This window comes from Lithobates pipiens, unplaced genomic scaffold (genome assembly GCF_037356315.1).
Source record: "Lithobates pipiens isolate NorthernLeopardFrog02 unplaced genomic scaffold, aLitPip1_a1.2 Scaffold_18, whole genome shotgun sequence".
Taxonomy (NCBI): Eukaryota; Metazoa; Chordata; class Amphibia; order Anura; family Ranidae; genus Lithobates; species Lithobates pipiens.
In genome coordinates this window covers 312,542,404-312,563,469 of record NW_027507758.1, presented here as the reverse complement: position 1 = coordinate 312,563,469, position 21,066 = coordinate 312,542,404, and the positions used below count along the sequence as shown (strand labels likewise).

General features: G+C 44.2%; 1 protein-coding gene across 1 annotated transcript in view; it reads left to right on the top strand.

The window, feature by feature from the left end:
- UFL1 (UFM1 specific ligase 1) overlaps positions 1-21,066 on the top strand; it is a 153,258-nt gene that overhangs the window by 85,651 nt on the left and 46,541 nt on the right. Inside the window, exon 12 of the mRNA XM_077487222.1 lies at positions 13,090-13,212. Within this exon, the coding sequence (XP_077343348.1) occupies positions 13,090-13,212 (123 nt within the window). The remainder of the gene's footprint in view (positions 1-13,089; positions 13,213-21,066) is intronic.

Genomic DNA, 21,066 nt, shown 5'->3' with positions numbered 1-21,066 from the left:
GCAGCCTCGCTGTGCCCATCCATATGCAGCCTCGCTGTGCCCATCCATATGCAGCCTCGCTGTGCCCATCATATGCAGACCCACATTGCCCCAGCCATGTTCATTGCATGGACTTGCAGGGTAGTTGTGGTGCACCCTATTCATGGTGATATCCGATTAAATTTTTGCCATTGAACAGCACTGAGTGGCTGCATCTCTTTTCTGGTTAGGTGGTCGGGGTAATAAAACTTCAGCTCAACTTCCTGGTCTCAGATCTGGTCTCAGATTCCTTTCTTGGGGTCCACACACAGACTTGTCTGCCTGACACCCTTTCCATCCCAGATGACTTTTTATTTCTTTTACCTGTTCTCGGTACATTATCTGCAGTCATTTAAGGTTGCTGTAGAATAGATGATTCCTTTTATTTCATTCCCACTATGGCCACCTTAAATGACTTCAGAGAATGTACTGAGCTGCTGAAGAGTTTGGAGGAGATAAAAAGTAATGTGGGATGGAAAGGATGTCGGGCAGTGATTGGAATGGTCAGATCTGACATTGGAGGATGCAGGATGTGAGCAGTGAAGATACTATACATGTGAGGGGAGAGCAGACTGCAGAAAGTGAAGGGGGGTGGGGGGGTGGAGGAGGACTGGGGTGATTGGGAAGATCTACAGACTTATATTACACGGTGAGAGGGGGAAGTAAGGTGCTGCTGTAGCAGGAGTCAGGACTGTGAAAATAGCATAGCAGGCGCCCCCCCCCCCCCCCCCCCCCCCAGTCCTGACCCTACATGTACTGTACCTTTTCTGTGTGTACTGCTGGCTGCCGAGTCTGTCACAGGGAGATGGATGGAGGACATGGACTGCTGCCTTTGCCTCTCTCTTCTGCATGAGCCTACCACCATTATCCTGCTGCTGATTCCCTCAGTACTTACTTGCTGAAGGTGGCAGGCAGTGTGTGGGCCAAGTCACTCTTCCGCCAGCAGCACAGTGACTTTAAACTTGCTGTAAGCAAATGCGGCCAGTGTAAATCCGCATAGGAGCCGAAATAGAAAAAATAGTCCCTCCAGCTACAGGATTTCTGAATGAACTGATGCCCCCCACCCCGGCCCAGGGGTCCCTTTTATCAGCAGCCTAGGATAGAGCAGTGGATGGATGGCCAGTTGGCCACCTACCTGTATGCAGACCAGGCATCGATCGCCCTGAGCACTCCACTCTCCAATCCGTGGGTTCTCAGGGCTCAGCATCAGGCTGGGAGGTGTACAGGAGTGTCTGATGGCTGGCCATCCGACTCAGAGAGGCTCAATCCTTGTGTTCCACCACCATGGGACCAGGAAAAGTTGACCAGCGAGACCAGAAGTTCAGCTAAAAGCACTGCCCTATGTCCTCTATGGCTCCGCCAATCACAAAGAATATTTGTACAGTGGGAAGTGTTGGAAGTGCACGCTCTGTGCCCCGAGCAAATGCTAAAGAAAGCCAATCCAAAGTGTTGTTTTTTTTGACAGGCCGCCACTGCTTTTTGAATCATAATCACAACAGAAACTACCCAAATGACCCTGATCAAAAGTTTATATACCCCAGTTCTTGATATCATGTATTACCCCTTTTAACCACCTCAATACAGTGCACTTACACCCCCTTCCTGACCAGACCAATTTCCAGCTTTCAGCGCTCTCACGGTTTGAATGACAATTACTCAGTCATCCAACACTGTACCCATATGAAACTTGCGTCCTTTTTTCCACACAAATAGAGCTTTCTTTTAGTGGTATTTAATCACTAGTGGGTTTTTATTTTTTGTGCTATAAATAAAATAAAACGTAAATTTTGTGAAAAAAATGCCTTTTTCTTTGTTTCTGTCATAAATTTTTGCTAATTAGTAATTTTTCTTCATAAATTTTGGCCAAAATTTATACTGTTACCTATCTTTGGTAAAAATAACCCACATTAGTATATATTATTTGGTCTTTGTGAAAGTTATAGAGTCTACAAACTATGGTGCCAATCGCTGAAAATTGATCATATCTGAGCAGGCCTTCAGTACATCAGGTGTACCTCATTTCTTGAGACACTAACAAGTCAGGAAAGTACAAATACCCCCCAAATGACCCCTTTTTACAAAGTAGACATTCCAAGGTATTAACCACTTGCTTACTGGGCACTTAAACCCCCCTCAGTCCCAGACCAATTTTCAGCTTTCAGCGCTGATGCACTTTGAGTGACAATTGCGCGGCCATACAACACTGTACCCAAATGAAATTTTTATCATTTTTTTCCCACAAATAGAGCTTTCTTTTGGTGGTATTTAGTTACAGCTCGGAGTTTTATTTTTTACTAAACAAACAAAAAAAGATGCAAAAAAAAATAAAAAAAAAATCATGTTTTAATAGTTTGTTATAAAATTTTGCAAACGGGTCATTTTTCTCCTTCATTGAAGTGCGCTGATTAGGCGGCACTGATAGGCTGCATTGGTGGGCACTGATGGGCTGCATTGGTGGGCACTGATGGGCTGCATTGGTGGGCACTGATAGGCTGCACTGGTGGGCACTGATAGGCATAGTTAAGGCGGCACTAATAGGCACAGATAAGGCGGCACCGATGGGCACAGATAAGGCGGCACTGATGGGCAAAGATGGGCACAGATAAGATGGCACGGATGGGTGGCACGGATAAGTGGCACGGATGGGTGGCACGGATGGGCACTGATAGGTACCACAGATAGATGGGACTGATGGGCACTGATAGGTGGCACTGATAGGTGGCTCTGATAGGTGGCACTGCTGGGCACTGATGGGCGGCACTGCTGGGCACTGATGGGCGGCACTGCTGGGCACTGATGGGCGGCACTGGGGTGCAGCACCTGAGGCAGATTTTGGGTGGCACTGTGGGTGGCACTGCTGGGTGGCACTGTGGGTGGCACTGTGGGCACTGCTGGGTGGCACTGTGGGCACTGCTGGGTGGCACTGTGGGCACTATGGGCACTGCTGGGTGGCACTGACAGGGGGGCACTTACTTTATTTCAGGATGGCACTGCGGGTGGCAGGTGGGCACTGGCAGGGGGCAGGTGTCCTTTTAAATTGCTGGCCGTGATCGGGACTGATGTCCCGAACACGGCCGCCGGCGATCGGCTTTTTTTTTTTCTCCTCGCGCTGTCAGCGCGAGGAGGAATACTAGCCGATTACCGGCTCCGTTTTATCACATGATCAGCTGTCATTGGCTGACAGCTGATCACGTGATAAGGGGTCGGGATCGACCCCTTACACGGATCGGTGATCAGGCGAGTCTCACGGACTCGCCGATCACAGAGCGCGCCGCGCGCGCCCCTCAGGGGGCGCGCAGGCCGCTCGTAACCGGGACTACGTCAATAGACGTAGTCCCGAAAATGTGGGTCCGCGCTATTGCCGTCATTTTGCAATAGCGCGGATCCCAAGTGGTTAAGTAAGTAGCATGGTGATGTTTTTTAAGTTGTCATTTTTTCCCACAATTCTTTGCAAAATTAAGATTTTTTTTTTATTATTATTTTTTTTTACAAAATTGTCATATTATCAGGTTATTTCTCACACACAGCATATGCATAAAACAAATTACACCCCAAAATACATTCTGCTACTCTTCCTGAGTACGGCGATACCACACGTGTGAGACTTTTACACAGCCTGGCCACATACAGAGCACCAACATTGATGTAGTACCTTCAGACGTTCTACGAGCAAAAATGGCGCATCTCATTTCTCAACCACCTATTACATTTTTGAAGGCCCTGGAGTACCAGGACAATGGAATTTCCCATAAAATGACCCCATTTTGGAAAGCAAACACCCCAAAGTATAATCTGTGAGGCATAATGAGTCTTTTGAACGGTTAATTTTTTTCCAGAAGTTTTTGGAATATGTGGAAAAAAATTAAAACGCATTTTATTTTACACAAAATTGTCAATTTATAAGATATTTCTAACACAGCATGTATATAGCAAAAATGACAGCCCAAAATACATTCTGCTACTCTTCCCGAGTATAGCGATACCACATGTGTAGGACTTTTACACAGCGTGGTCACATAGAGAGGTCGAACATTGAAGTAGTACGTTCAGGCGTTCTAGGAGCATAAATGACACATCTCATTTCATTCCTACCCATCACACTTTTGAAGGTCCTGGACCACCAGGACAGTGAAATTACCCACAAAATGACCCCATTTTGGAAAGCAAACACCCCAACGTATATTCTATGAGACATGGGCTGCAAATAGGTACTCGGGTACTCTGATGGGCTGGAGATAGGTACTCTGGTACTCTGATGGCCTGGTGACAGGTACTCGGTTACTCTGATGGCCTGGTGGCACGTACTTGGGTATTCTGATGGCCTGGTGACAGGTACTCTGGTACTCTGGTACTCTGATGGCCTGGTGACAGGTACTCGGGTACTCTGATGGCCTGGTGACAGGTACTCGGGTACTCTGATGGCCTGGTGACAGGTACTCTGATGGCTTGGTGACTGGTATTTGGGTACTCTGAAGGGCGGTGACAGGTACTCATGGACTGTGACAGGTACTCGGGTACTCAGATGAACTGTGATAGGTACTCGGGTACTCAGATGGACCTGGACAGTTACTCTGGTATTCAGATGGACTGGGACAGGTATTTGGGTACTCGGATGGACTGGGACAGGTACTCGGGTACTCAGATGAACCGTGACGGGTACTCGGATGAACCGTGACAGGTACTTGGGTACTTTGATGGGCTGTGACAGCTACTCGGGTACTTTGATGGGCTGTGACAGCTACTCGGGTACTCGGATGAAACGTGACAGGTACTCGGGTACTTTGATGGGCTGTGACAGGTACTTGGGTACTTTGATGGGCCGTGACAGGTACTCGGGTACCCTGATATGGACCGTGACAGGTACTCGGGTACCCTGATGGACCATGACAGGTACTCGGGTACCCTGATGTGCCGTGACAGGTACTCTGGTACTCTGATGTGCCGTGACAGGTACTCTGGTACTCTGATGTGCCGTGACAGGTACTCTGATGGGCTGTGACAGGTACTCGGGTACTCTGATGGGCCGTGACAGGTACTCGGGTACTCTGATGGGCCGTGACAGGTACTCGGGTACTCTGATGGGCCGTGACAGGTACTCGGGTACTCTGATGGGCCGTGACAGGTACTCGGGTACTCTGATGGGCCGTGACAGGTACTCGGGTACTCTGATGGGCCGTGACAGGTACTCAGGTACTCGGGTACTCTGATGGGCCGTGACAGGTACTCAGGTACTCGGGTACTCTGATGGGCCGTGACAGGTACTCAGGTACTCGGGTACTCTGATGGGCCGTGACAGGTACTCGGGTACTCTGATGGGCCGTGACAGGTACTCGGGTACTCTGATGGGCCGTGACAGGTACTCGGGTACTCTGATGGGCCGTGACAGGTACTCAAATACTCTGATGGACTGTGACAGGTACTCTGATGGACTGTGATTGACAGGTACTATGAGGGGTGGTGACAGGTCCTCTTTATTGGGGGGGGGCAATCAGTGTGCTTGATGTGTACTGTAGCCGGTAACGAGATGTTACCGCAATCTCCTCCTCACACACGATCGGTGTGTGAGGAGGAGAACCCGGTAACATCTCGTTACCGCGGTTTGTTTACATTTTAGTGATTGGCTGTGAAAGGATCACAGCCGATCACGTGGGTAAAAAGCCGGCCAATGGCTGTTTACCAGCATCGGTGACGAGCAGTGTTCCCGGGGAACACGCCGCCACCGACGTTCGCGCGCATGCGCCGTACACAGTCGGGGTGTGACCATCTGTGATCGGCCGTGACTTCATCACGGCCGATCACGTGGTAAACAGCCATAACCAATGGCTGTTCACCCCCTTCGGTGGCGAGCGGTGTCTCCGTGACACGACGCCACCGAAGAAACAGGGGTGCGCGCGCACAATCGCGCGCATTCCCTGCTTAAATGGGAGGCCGTCATATGACGGCCTCCCGCCGCAATAGGTGCGCCGCCTGGCCGTCATTGGACGGCCAGCGGTCAGGAACTAGTTAATATCAATGACAGCTTGAAGTCTTTTGTGGTATTTGTGGATGAGGCTCTTTATCTTTTCAGATGGTAAAGCTGCCCAATCCTCTTGGCAAAAAGCCTCCAGTTCCTGTAAATTCTTGGGCTGTCTTGCATGAACTGCACATTCAAGATCTCCCCAGAGTGGCTGAATGATAATGAGGTCAGGAGACTGAGATGGCCACTGCAGAACCTTCACTTTATTCTGCTGTAGCCAATGACAGGTCAACTTGGCCTTGTGTTTTGGATCATTGTCATGTTGGAATGTCCAAGTACATCCCATGCACAGCTTCCTGGCTGATGAAGGCAAATGTTCCTCCAGTATTTTTTGATAACATACTGCATTCAACTTGCCATCAATTTTGACAAAATTTCCTGTGCCTTTGTAGCTCACACATCCCCAAAACATCAGTGATCCACCACCATGTTTAACAGTAGGAATGGGGTACCTTTCGTCATAGGCCTTGCTGAAGCTAAATTTTGTTCTCGTTGCTCCAAATTACTTTGTGGCAGAAGGTTTTAGGCTTGTCTCTGTGCTGTTTGGCGTATTGTAAGCAGGATACTTTGTGGCATTTGCATAGTAATGGCTTTCTTCTGGCGATTCGACCATGCAGCCCATATTTCTTCAAGTGCCTCCTTATTGTGCATCTTGTAACAGCCACACTACATGTTTTAAGAGAGTCCTGTATTTCACCTGAAGTTATTTGTGGGTTTTTCTTTGCTTCCCAAACAATTTTCCTGGCAGCCGTGGCTGAAATTTTAGTTGGTCTACCTGACCGTGGTTTGGTTTCAACAGAACCCCTAATTTTCCACTTCTTGATTAGAGTTTGAACACTGCTGATTGGCAATCTCAATTCCTTGGATAGATTTTTATATCCCTTTCCTGTTTTATACAGGTCAACTACCTTTTCCTGCAGATCATTTGACAATTCTTTTGCTTTCCCCATGACTCGGAATCCAGAAACGTCAGTGCAGCACTAGATGAAAGCTGCAAGGGTCTGTCAGGAGTCCAGAAACTCATTGACCTTTTTATTCCTCATGCACACTGGACAGTTTCTGATGTTTTTACAGCAGCTGTTTTTGGCTGTAGGCTTTTTTCTACAGTCATTAAACTCTCCATCATGCCATCCTATGTGTCCATGCACACATAGGCTGCGATCAGCAGTTTTGGGCAGTGGTGTTTTTTTAGCAGTAAAAAAAAAAAAAACTAGTGGGTTCTGAGAGCCGTTTTTCAGCTGTAAAAACACTCTAATACTGATGAACGTCAATAAATGCTGAAAAACTTCGCTCACCAGCATTTTTTTAATGTTTTTGATCCATTGAAAAAAAACACGGAAAATCGCTAATAAACGCTAAAAAACCTGCTATTGCAAAAACTTTTAAAAACTCATTGCAAAGCTGCTGATATTTTTATAACATTATTTTAATGTCCAGTGTGCATGAGACCTTATACACACACACACACACTAATTACAAACAAACAGATCACATGTGAGGATTGTTACCTTTAATAGCCGTTCAAACCCCATTGTGTCAACTTGCGTGCATGTTATCAGGCCAAAATCACCAGGGTATGTAAATATTTGATCATGGTCATTTGGGTAGTTTCTGTTGTGTGATTATGTTAAAAAAATAAAAATAAAGTGAACGCAGTTGATTGATAATAAATGGTTGCAGCCAAACACTAACCATGAAAGAAAAGTTTTCGTGTTCATTCATATTCTCTGAAAATGGCCAAGAAATCATAAATTCTGCCAGGGTATGTAAACTTAGGAGCACAACTGTACGTTATAAAAGTGCACAAATATATATATATGTGTGTGTATGTATATATATATATAATATCTCTATCTCTCTCTCTCTCTCAAGACCATGCAATATAAATCAATGTAAAACGAAACCAGAGTTGATGACTGGGTGCGATTGTCTGGAAATAAAACAAGTAGCATGTAATATAGTATATAAACTAAAAATTTTCCACCTGCATACACACATTTATGTATATCCATAACCACACACATAGGGATATAACCATATTTATATTTCTTTAGATCGTAAAGAGAGGTGTTGTGTAAAAGTCTCTGCATTCCTCTTGCTAGTGCTTGCCTTGGGAGCGCCAAAAGCCGGTGCTATCAAAGCAGCCACCTCTTTGCTAGTTGCATTGTTGGGCATCCATATGCCAAAGAGGGGGCCCTGTTGGACATCGCAGTGTTTTAGGGCACCTAGGAAAATTGGACAAAGTACTATTTGTAGATTGGCCCATCAGGAACGAAGTAAGGTAAAAAAAATAGTACTAATTCTACAGCTACATCTTTCTTACTGCCTTTACGTTTGCATTATTGACATTGCCTGGCTACTAAGTTGCTGGAATGTGTGATTTTTTGTAGATCTTCAGTTGCAAAACCAGGAGCCATATCAAGATCTGCTGCTTTTATAAGAAATATGATTATCCTTTGTGCCAGCAGAAAGGCCCTATATGTTATGATCAACAAACAGAATTGAAGGGCTTGCAGAAATATGGAGGCAACTCCTGTTTTCCAAAAAAAAAAAAAACTATCTACATTTTTTTTCCAACGACTATTTGCAGTATTTTACCCACTTTTTGTCCATGTATTAAAGTGCCACTAAAGGCAAAACTTTATTTTTAACTTTGGATAGTAAGGGAGGGTTATAATACCCCTTCTAGTTGTTTACCATTTGTGGAGATTTACCCTTTCTTCCTGTCCTGTAGCCAAAACCGAAAGTGAGAGAAATCCCTCAATTTTGCAGGAATCCCAGAGTGTAACCAGAACTAGTGTCCCCATTGGAAGATTTCCTCTCTCTTCTTGTTCTGATGTTAACCCACAATTTTGGGTTTTTCTTTTACTTTCACTTTTGATGACTGTTGCCATACATACCTATCTTTTCTATAAAGCAGGAGGAGTTTTTACATTTTGGCGTTTATTTTGTTCTCCTGTCCAGCAGGCAGTTCCATCTGTTCAGGAACATGGGAACTAACACTCAGAGTTGCCTCCCATCCAGATTTTTCTGAACAAGATAGGATACAGTGCCTTGAACTAGTATTCATACCCCTTGAAATTTTACACATTTTGCCATGTTACAACCAAAAAAACTTAAATGTATTCTATTGGGATTTTATGTGATAGACCAACACAAAGTGGCACATGATTGTGAAGTTGAAGGAAGATGATAAACGGTTTTAATTTTTTAATTTTTTTTACAAATAAATATGTGAAAAGTTTGGCATGCATTTGTATTCCGCTCCCTTTACTGATACCCCTAACTAAAAGCTAGTGGAACCAATTGCCTTCAGAAGTCACCTAATTGATAAATATTCCACCTGTGTGTAATTTAATCTCCGTAAAAATATAGCCGTTTTGTGAAGCCCTCAGAGGTTTGTTAGAGAACCTTAGTAAACAAACAGCATCATGAAGGCCAAGGAACACACCAGATAGGTCAGGGATAAAGTTGTGGAAGAGTTTAAAGCAGGGTTGGGTTATAAAAAAAAAAATCCCAAGCTTTGAACATCTCACAGGGCCCTGTTCAATCCATAATCCGGAAATGCAAAGAGTATGGCACAACTGCAAACCTACCAAGACATGGCCGTCCACCTAAACCAACAGGCTAGTCAAAGGAAAGCATTAAAGAGAAGCAGCCAAAAGGCCCATGGTAACTCTGCAGAGATCCACAGCTCAGGTGGGAGAATCTGTCCACAGGACAACTATTAGTTGTGCATTCCACAAATCTGGCGTTTATGGAAGAGTGCCTGAAAGATAGCCATAAGAAGTCCTATTTGCAGTTTGCAAGAAGCCATGTGGGGGACACAGCAAACACGTGGAAGAAGGTGCTCTGATCAGATGAGACCAAAATTTGGTCTAAAAGCAAAACTCTGTGTGGTGAAAAACTAACACTGCACATCACCCTGAACACAACATTCCCACCATGAATTGTGGTGGCAGCATCATGTTGTGGGGATGCTTTTCTTCAGCAGGGACAGGAAAGCTGGTCAGAGTTGTTTGGAAGATGGATGGAGCCAAATACAGTGCACAACCTTACAACCTTAGAAGAAAACCTGTTAGAGTCTGCAAAAGACTTGAGACTGGGGCGGAGGTTTTCCTTCCAGCAGGACAGCGACCCTAAACATACAACCAGAGCTACAATGGAATGGTTTAGATCAAAGCATATTCACGTGTTAGAATGGCCCAGTCAAAGTCCAGACCTAAATCCAATTGAGAATCTGTGGCAAGACTTGTAAATTGCTGTTCATAGATGCTCTCCACCCAGTCTGACAGAACTTGAGCTATTTTGCAAAGAAGAATGGGCAAAACTGTCACTCTCTAGATGTGCAAAACATCCCCAAAAAGACGTGCAGCTGTAATTTGCAGTGAAAGGTGGTTCTACAAAGTGTTGACTCGGGGGGGGGGGGGGTCTGAATACAAACGCACGCCGCCATTTATCATTTTCCTTTTACTTCACAATTATGTCCTACTTTGTGTTGGTCTATCACATAAAATCCCAATAAAATACATTTACGGTACGTTTTTGGTTGCAACATGACAAAATGTGGAAAATTTCAAGGGTTGTGAATACTTTTTTAAGGCAATGTAGATAACCGAAAAAGTGAAAAAAAAATGGAGCTGTCTCCTTCTTGCTGTAAACCTTTCAGTTGTTGCTAAACTGTTTTCTGGCAAGCAACCACTTCTGTGACATTTCAGAGATGGTCAAATTCCTTCAGTCTGTTCTGTTCTTTTTAGAAGAAGTCCATGACACTGTTCTTTTCTTTCAAAAACTACTTTTCATGGAGTGCATGTCCTGCATGTTGACCTGAAATAAATTATAATCTAAAGATAAACTACCCAATTTGGATGCAAATGGAGAACAGTTATTATCATCTAGTGTGATCGAAACAGGAAACTATATCTCCGGGAGGTTCGAATAATTTCAGCATGAGACTGTTTCAATCAGGGCAGCAATTAAACTAAGTGGTTCTGATATGAAATGATTTAAAATTTCCACTCTTTTAGTTTTAATAGTAAGTCTTAAAAAATGCATGTTATGTTTGATAGCTGTTAAAGGGAGCTCATCATCAATTTTAAATATTTAAAACCAAGAGCACTTCCTAAAAGGCAACACTACAGGATATTTTTTATTACCTCTGTTGGTAACAAAACTCTTTTCTGAAACTAGTATGTTTTGTTATAAGGGATCTGACTTTACAGCTATGTCCTTCTGCCCACCCTGAACATCAAAATCTTACATATAGACACCTCAGATTCAGGCCAGTGATGTCTAATGCTGCGCACACATGACCAGACTTTGAGGGACTAGGTCCGACAGACTTTCGACGGAGTTCTGACAGAGTTCTGACGGACTTTCCAAATGAACGGACTTGGCCACACACAATCGCACCAAAGTCCGACGGATTCAAACGTGATGACGTACGACCGGCCTAGAATAAGGAAGTTCATAGCCAGTAGCCAATAGCTGCCCTCGCGTCAGTTTTTGTCCGTCGGGCTAGCATACACACGAGCGGATTTCTTGGTAGGAACTGGGTCTGGCGGAGTTCCGGCGGAAAAATTTGAAACATGTTCCATTTCTAAAGTCTGTCAGACTTTTGCAAATCAAAAATCCGCTGCAGCCCACACACTATCAAATGGTCTGCCGGAATCGTTCCGTCTGACTTTTGATGTTGAAAAGTCCGGTCGTGTGTACGTGGCATTACAATGCCTGTGCCAGCTGAATATATTGTTGCTGTCTACATAATTCATGTAGCCTGTAAGGCCGTTTTCATGCAGGCCGTCCGTTCTGGTCCGCCTGTCTGTTTTTCAAGCGGACCTGATCAGATCCTAGATTCTCCTCCTATGGGCAGTCAGATGTAAATGGCTTTGTGTCCATTTATACCTGGCTACATCCGATCCGGTAAAAATAAACAGAAGGGGGAGTCGTTCCCCTTAATCTGATCTGGCCAGACGGGAGGGCATTCGGGTGCAAACAAGCAGCTGGTCTGCTTACATCTGACTGCCCATAGAGCAGAGCGGGCTGTGTCTGTCAATTCACCTAGCAGCTCTGTTCAGCTCAGCATGGGATCAGCAGACCTATCCCCCACTGAGCAAAACCAGATCTGGCCCTTACAAAAGGGGCCTTAAAGAGGAAGTAAACCCTGATGAGTTTACTTCCTCTTTTTTTCCCTGCAAAGGCAAAGCATAATGGACTACTATGCATCGCATAGTAGTCCATTATGTGTCACTTACCTGACACAGGAGGCAGCGAAATCGCGCTGTCCCCTGTAGTCCGCCGCATCCATCTTGCTTGTGGCGTCTCGCAGCTCCGCCGCTGTCATTCGGCGAAGCCGCGATGACGTCACTCCCCACATGCGCACGGGAGTCGACAAATGCGGCAGCTCCATTTTTGGAACTGCCGCGTTCAGTGCGCCTGCGCGCCGCTGTCTACGGCGCATGCGCCGTAGACAGCGGTGCCTGTCTTCAGGCAAATATCTCCTAAACCGTATAGGTTTAGGAGATATTTCTTGGACCTACAGGTAAGCCTTAATCTAGGCTTACCTGTAGGTCAAAGTGGTTTGTAAGGGTTTACAACCACTTTAATTGTAAAAATGTTAAACTCCTATGCTGCATACTTGCTCTGAGTCTTTGTTATGAAGCCATGATCAGGATGCCCACAGCAATAACAGTGGCAGCTCTCATCTATCTGAACTAGGTAAACTTTAAAGCTTGCTCATTGGAAGCACTCTGACCATGTATGAAAACATCAAATACTCCCAGTAATGAAGAGGTTATATAGTGTGTGTGTGTATTTTCCTTTATCTATATATATTAGAAACAAAAGAGGAACAGTTAAAAGAGAACTGGAACAGACCATTTTTAAATACTGTATCTCTTGAAAGAGGAACAGGTTGGATAAATGCTTTAGATTTTTATATTTAAGTCTTGGTAGGCCTACTTGAATTTGGATTAAAAGGCAGGATGTACAAAGGAAAAGAAACAGATATTGTATGTTTTTACATTAAAATATATTCTACTTCTATTCTCCACCAGAGGGCAGTGGAAGCACTAGGAGTGGTGGTGTAGGAAATGCCAGAGAAATAAAAATAAAAAAGACCAAGAAGAAGTCCAGAAAGGATGAAGACAGTGATGATGAGTCTCATACTACAAGCGCAAGTATAATGAACTTCTCATTATATATAATTGCATGTGACTGATGATTTCTAGACAATATGCGTCCTTCAAATCATATCGCATACCTACGTTTAGACAAATGTTGGTCTTTAACTAGGCTTAAGATTTTTTTTTTTGTAATTTGTCTTCTATTTTAGCTATTGAACATTATGCATAATTGTAGTTCCCAAATAATTGAAACTCCCCATGTTGAAGACTTAAAAGGGTAACTTGGGGTAGTGCAGTACCATTGGCTGAATGTTTCCAGTCTGTGCCCTTTCTTTTTTTTTTCTCTGCTATTTTCTGAATTAAATTACTGTAGTTGTGACAATGAAAATATTTGGGGCTGGAAGCACTGAGTTAACAGTACCACTGTGCTGGTATCCTCACAGAGGATGGGCATCTTTTCTTGAGCTCTGCAGAGAAGTTTTGCCAATTTGTTTGTTGGCTTTTTTTTTTCTCTCCAATCAAGATCTTTGTACAAAACCACAGGGGCTAGTCTCTACATGGCAGCTATCCAGATCGGCCTTTTCTCAGCCTATCTTTTAAGAGCCATAACCAGACCCTGCTGGGCTGGACATTGTGGAAATAGCTTGCAAGTGACCTTTGGGCACTTAGTTCCTCTTAAGGTGCTTTTGGTAACAGGTTAGCCACCAAGTGCTTTCCAGGCCCAAGCTGCTGGCATTGTTTTAGCAGTGCCCTATCTCCGAAGGCTCGCTTTGTGAGGCCTATCAGGCTGAGCACCAGGAGCCACCTGGTTATTGGACCATCTGCCACCTTTCAAAAAACCTGCTGCTATTAACTTGATCGCTGAAGAGGTTAGTGCTCACTTTATCCGCTAGCTGGAGTGTCATAGGCTTCATGCTTTCTTTCACACTATTCTGCAATGAGGAAGCGCATATCCCACTCCTGCTTCTGCTTGCAGGAACCACATGAAACTCCATTGCTGCTGCCCACCTACAGTGACTTGGTCACCTCAGGCCATCTAAACCACCTCAGCAGTTTGGTTTTGCAAGTACTTAAAGTGGATGTAAACCCACTCTTGTCCTTTCTAAACTACTGACATAATGGTTATCTATAAGGATATATACATGCTTCCTGCATGTATCCTTACCTGTCAAATGTCTCCCCTCTGTTATGAGACCCGAAAAAACTACAGATTGTGGGTGGATAGTTCTTAAACTGAACTTCTGCTAGTCTTGTGGATTATGCCCCATGATCACTAACATCCAGTCAAAACCCAGGAAAGTCACCACATGACTTCAGCATGCCCAATCATGCTGAGGTGTGGAGCGGTCAATCCTGGGAGAGCTGGAGAAGAAAGGAGCATGGGATCTGAAGTACACAGAATGTCTCTCTCAGGCTTGTGCATGAGATATGTAAATCACCTGGGGGAGAAATGGACATCTATTTTTGTGTCTGTTTTTATCTCACTAAAAAAAATAAATAGAGGATTGCTCAGAGCTGGATTAACTCTCTGTTGCAAGACTGGGCACAGATGAAATCCTATACTGTACAAGCAGTAATTAAAAAAAATAATAATTCAGGTTTACATCCACTTTAAGGCCTCAACTCATACTCCCGCTTATTCCCTGCAGATTCTTTATTTGATCTGTTTTAAAAAAATATATACACTGTAATGTCAAAAGTATTGGGACACCTGCCTTTTCATGCACATGAAATTTAATGACCTCCCAGTCTTAGTCCGTAGGGTTCAATATTGAGTTAGTCCACCCTTTGCAGCTATAACAGCTGTAAGTCTTGTAAGATGGTTGTCCACAAGGTTTAGAAGTGGGTCTATGGGAATGTTTGAACATTCTTCCAGGAGCGCATTTGTGCATTGCGTATTTGGTATTGATGTTGGACAGGAAGGCTTGGCTTGCTGTCTCTGCTCTAATTCATCCCAGAGGTGTTCTATCGGGTTGAGGTCAGGACTCTGTGCAAGCCAGTCAAGTTTCTCCACCCCAAACCTGCTCATCCATATCTTGCTTTGTGCACTGTTGCGCAGTCATTTTGGAACAGGAAGGGACCATCCCAAGACTATTCTCACAATGTTGGGAGCATGAAACTATCCAAAATGTCTTGGTATGCTGATACTTTAGGATTTCCCGTCACTGGAACTAAGGGGCCAAGCCCAAGCCCTGAAATTAATTTGGACAAAGCAAGGTCCATAAAAACATGGATGGGCGAGTTTGGGGTGGAGGAACTTGACTGGCCTGCATCAGTGCCTGACCTCACAAAAGCACTTCTAATAGAATGGTCAAACAGTCCCATAGACATACTCCCAAACCTTGTGGTTAGCCTTCCCAAAAGATTTGAAGTTGTTATACCTGTAAAGGGTAGGTCAAACTTAAAGGTCATAGTTACATATTTACATTGTTTCATAGTAAGTGAGGTTGAAAAAAGACCCAAGTCCATCAAGTCCAACCTATGTGTGTGATTATATGTCAGTATTACATTGTATATTCCTGTATGTTGCAGTCGTTCAGGTGCTTATCTATTCGTTTCTTGAAACTATTGATTGCCCCCTGCTGAGACCACTGCCTGTGGAAGGGAATTCCACATCCCTACCACTCTTACAGTAAAGAACCCTCTATGTAGTTTAAGGTTAAACCTCTTTTCTTTTCATTTTAATGAGTGGCCACGTGTCTTATTAATCTCCCTTCTGCAGAAAAGTTTCCTATTGTGGGGTCATCAGCATGGTATTTGTAAATTGAAATCATAACCCCTCTCAAGCGTCTCTTCTCCAGGGAGAATAAGTTCAGTGCTCGCAACCTTTCTTCAGAACTAATATCCTCCAGTCCCTTTATTAGCTTTGTTGCCCTTCCCTGTACTCGATTCCAGTACATCTTTCCTGAGGACTGGTGCCCAGAACTGGACAGGACAGCATACTCCAGATGAGGCCGGACCAGAGTCTTGTAGAGTGGGAGTATTATCGCTTTATCTCTTGAGTTAGTCCCCTTTTTAATGCATGCCAATATTCTGTTTGCTTTGTTAGCAGCAGCTTGGCATTGCATGCCATCGTTGACCTATCATCTACTAGGATCCCCAGGTCCTTTTCCATCCTTGCATTCATATTTTTGACACCCCACATGCATTATTTTACATTTTTCTACATTAAACCTGCCATGTAGTTGCCCACCCCATTAATTTGGTCAGATCTTCTTGTAAGGTTTCCACATCCTGGGTAGAAGTTATTGCCCTGCTTAGCTTAGTATTGTCCGCAAATACAGAGATTGAACTGTTTACCCCCGGGGGGCCCAACCAGTGGCCCTGGGGCCACGTGGCCCGCAGAGCCCTTTGATGTGGCCCGCGACCCCCTGCTCTGTGATGGAATAGAATACAGTTATTAATAGTAAGTTTATTACTAAAATCAGTGTATATATGGGCATATCTGTTCTGCAGTGGTTACTGAGCTGCTTTCAAACTGATCCGCAGGTGCAGAGCAGTGCACCTAAGGGTTACCTGCACTGAGCCATAGGCCCCTTTCACACGGTCTGTCCGACCCAATTGGACCCCTCACTTTCTGTCCCTGTGACCCCTGGATTTTGAAAACTGAGTTGTCGTGGAAAAAAGGATTGGTGATATTGGGGTCAATTCACTAAGAGCTAAATAATGGCTAATAAAATACTCCATTCACCTCTAAAGAGTAGCAGATGTAAATGGACTTGTGTCCGTTTACAAACGCCTACCTCCAATCCGATCCACAAAAAAAGGAAGTAGAGTGGACTGTCATGCACCCGCTACGCTCATTGTGGCCTGCAGCCAGTTACCAAGTCGCTTAGGTGGCCCTCGCTCTTCAAAAGGTTGGGCACCCCTGGTTTTACCCCATCCTCCAGGTTGTTTATGAACCAATTAAATAGGATTGGTCCCAACACAGACCCCTTGGGGACCCCACTACCCACCCCTGACCATTCAGAGTATTCCCCATTTATCACCAACCTCTGAACTCGCCCTTGTAGCCAGTTTTCAATCCATGCCCTCACCCTATGGTCCATGCCAACAGACCTTATTTTGTACAGTAAACGTTTATGGGGAATTGTGTCAAAGGATTTTGCAAAATCCAGATACACCACATCTATGGACCTTCCTTCTAGATGGAAGCTCACCACCTCATAGAAGGTTAATAGATTGGTTTGGCAAGAAGAATTCTTCATGAGTCCATGCTGATTACTGCTAATAATACCGTTTTCATTATGTCATCCTCTCCAAGTGCTTGCATACTATTAGGCTATCTGATCTGTAATTCCTAGGGTTGTATTTTGGTACTTTTTTAAATATTGGTGCTACATTGGCTTTTCTCCAATCAGCTGGTACCATTCCAGTCAGTAGACTGTCAGTAAAAATTAGGAACAATGGTCTGGCAATTACTTGAGTGATTTCCCTAAGGACCCTCAGGTGCAAGCCAACTGGTCCCGGTGACTTATTAATGTTTAATTTTCTATTTCTCATTCTGTCTTCTGTTGGCCATGAGGGTGCTTCCTGTGATGTGTCATGAGGATAAACGTGCATGTAAAGGCAGGCGTCACAATACTTTTGAAAATAAAGTGTACTGTATATATTATAGTGCTCCCGTGCGTCCACCCTAACCCAATTGGAGAGCTAGTTAGCACAAATTATGTGTTTCACTCACGTAAACATAAAATATATCAGAAACGTTTAGCGATCTATATAAGACAATCCGTGCCCTCTAATATACTGTACACCAGAAGAATATAACCTAAATAATGATAATTTACCAAATAAAATTTGCAAAACATCAGCGTCCAAATGGATGTTACATTCCAATAGTGCATAAATCAATGTCCACACAAATGGTACTTCCAACAGTGCATAAACCTCCACACCAACAATCTTCAGTGCCCAACGCTAGTGTATGATCACTATCCCCACTCAATCTGTAGGGCTCAAAGCCAACACCTTGAACTATACACTGTGTGCAAAATATATGCTCACATGGGTCCATACCCCTAGATTATAAGAGGTCTCATAAGCTCCAATGTGACCACACACCATCTACTGGTTGGTCAGTGTCTTCCACTCCATTCCCAGACAGCTCTCAACAGAAACCTGGTATACTCCAAAGCGGGACAGCTTTTACCTCACAACAACAGAGAAACAGACTGGGTCTAAATGCTCTCTGCATACCTTTATTTAAAATATGCAGCAGTCAACATACTAACAAGTACAACATTAGTGTAAGCTTCCATAAGAGAGTACTGCTGTGAGACAGATTCTAGTAGATCTTGTCATTCAAAATGTGATGACGTCCGCAAAAGGACAGAACCACATCTTTCGCGTTAAGTCACCGGGTGGGACTTCCTCAGAGATATGAGAGAGTCTTCTGCCATTACTCCCAAACTAGAAGAGATTTTCCTTAATGATGCAATTTGCAACATATTGAAGCCAAATAATCAGCCTGTCACAGGATTTTTACCTTTAAAATCCTTTTCTTGGAGTACATCATAGGACACACAGTCTTAAGTATTTACTTAGTGGGTTATAGCTACCTTCAGGTGTTGACACTGGCACACCCAATACAGGAACTTGACTCCCCTATATAACCCCTCCACCTTCCAGGAGTACCTCAGATTTTGTAGCCAAGCAATATACTTAAACCCCATAAAAGAATAGGGACGGGACCTCTGTGTCCTATGATGTAATCCAAGAAAAGGATTTTACAGGTAAGATATATAGATATATAATCTATATATCCTATTTTCTTTATCGTACATCATAGGACACAGAGCCTTAAGTATTTACTTAGTGGGATGTCCCATAGCAATGCTACTTGAAGGGAGGGAGATACAACCCGTAGGGCACCCCCAGACCTTGAGGACTTATACTGCTGTCTGTAGCACACTGCGCCCGAAGGCGATATCCTCATCCTCATTCCTTCTTACATCCACTTGGTAAAATTTTGTGAATGTATGGACCGAAGACCAAGTTGCGGCCTTGCAGATCTGAGCAAAAGAGGCCTGGTGATGCACTAACCGCTCTGGTAGAGTGCGCCTTAACTTGAATAGGGGGAATCTTACCCCTTAAGTCATAAGTTTGAATTATAACTTGCCAAATCCACTTGGCAACAGTGGATGTCGATGCTGCCTGTCCTTTTTTTTTTAGGACCTTCTGGCAGAATAAATAAGACATCAGTCTCATGAATCTGAGCAGTTTTCTTTAAATAGATTTTTACTGCTCTCACTACATCAAGACAATGTAGTGATTTTTCTTCCCTGGAACATGGTTTTGGGAAAAACTATAGCAGGACAATATCTTCATTCAGATGAAAGCCTGAAACCAATTTTGGCAAAAAGCCTGAACGAGGGTGTAACACCACTCTGTCCTCATGAATAATCAAATATGGCTCTTTACAAGAAAGAGCAGCCAATTCTGAAATCCTCCGTGCTAAGGATATAGCAACCAAAAATATCAGCTTCCTAGTCAGAAGGACTAAGGGAACATGCTGTAATCGTTCAAATGGCACTTTTTGTAACACTGACAAAACTAAATTCAAGCCCCAAGGGGTTAAAGATGATTTAACTGGCGGATTAATCCACATCACCCCTTGCATAAAACCCCAGACTAAAGAATGCGTAGCAAGTGGTCTTTGAAATAAAACTGATAAGGCTGAGACTTGGCCCTTAATAGTACTTAGGGCCAATTTCATCTCTACGCCCAATTGTAGAAAGGCAAGGATTCTGCCTATAATATATCTCAGAGGGTGCCAACCCTTAGATTCACACCAGGAAATGTCAGCTTTCCAAATTCTATAATATACAGCTCTGGAAACTAGTTTCCTTGCATTGATTAAAGTTGAGATAACAGACCTGGAAAGCCCACTCTTCTTCAGAATGTGGGTTTCAATAGCCAAGCTGTTAAATTTAGCGTTCGTAAAGTAGGATGGAATATCGACCCCGCGATAGCAAGTCTGGCCTTAGTGGGAGAAGCCAAGGACCCTCCCCTGCCATCTTTACGATCTCTGCGTACCATGACCTTCTGGACCATGCTGGTGCTACCAGAATTACCGGCTTTCTTTACAGCTTGATCCTGCAAAGAAGTTGAGGCAGCAACTGAATCTGGGGGGAAAAGCGCAGATCAGTGAAAACTGATCCTATGGAGTTACCAGCACATCTGTTCTATCCGAGTGGATCCCTTGTTCTGGACACAATGTTGACTAACATCATGTTGAATCTGGAAGCTAGAAGATCTATATCCCGAGTACCCCATCTTTGGTAAACAGCCCGAAACACTTCGGGTTTGAAGAGACCATTCCCCTGGGAATAACTGCTGGCGACTTAGTCTGCCTGCCAATTTTCTACTCCCGGAATGAAAACTGCCGATAGGGATGGGACATCCCTTTCTGCCCAAGTTAGGATATGGTTCACCTTTCTCTGAGCTGAGAGACTCTTGGTGCCCCCTTGGTGATTGATAGGCCACAGCCGTGGCATTGTTGGATTGAATCCAGGCTGGGCAATTCTTTAACCTGGAGGTCCAGGTTTTCAGAGCCAGATACACTTCCCAAATCTCTAGGATTTTGATGGGCAGGGCTCTTTTGAGTTTTGACCACTGTCCCTGGACAGTTGCCTCCTCTAGTACCGTTCCCCAGCCTGAAAGGCTGACATCTGTCGTTACTACTTTCCTGATTATTGGTCTGAAGGATTTCCCCTTCAGCAATTTCTGGCTTCGCAACCACCAACTGAGGCTTTGAGACACTCTTTGGGACAACCGCATTGGCAAGTCTAAAGCTTGGATCATCTTGTTCCAAGCAGAGAGGATTCTGTTTTGCAACAGTCTTGAATGGAACTGGGCCTAGGGGACTGCTTCGAATGAAGCTAAAATCTTTCCTAACGCAAAGGC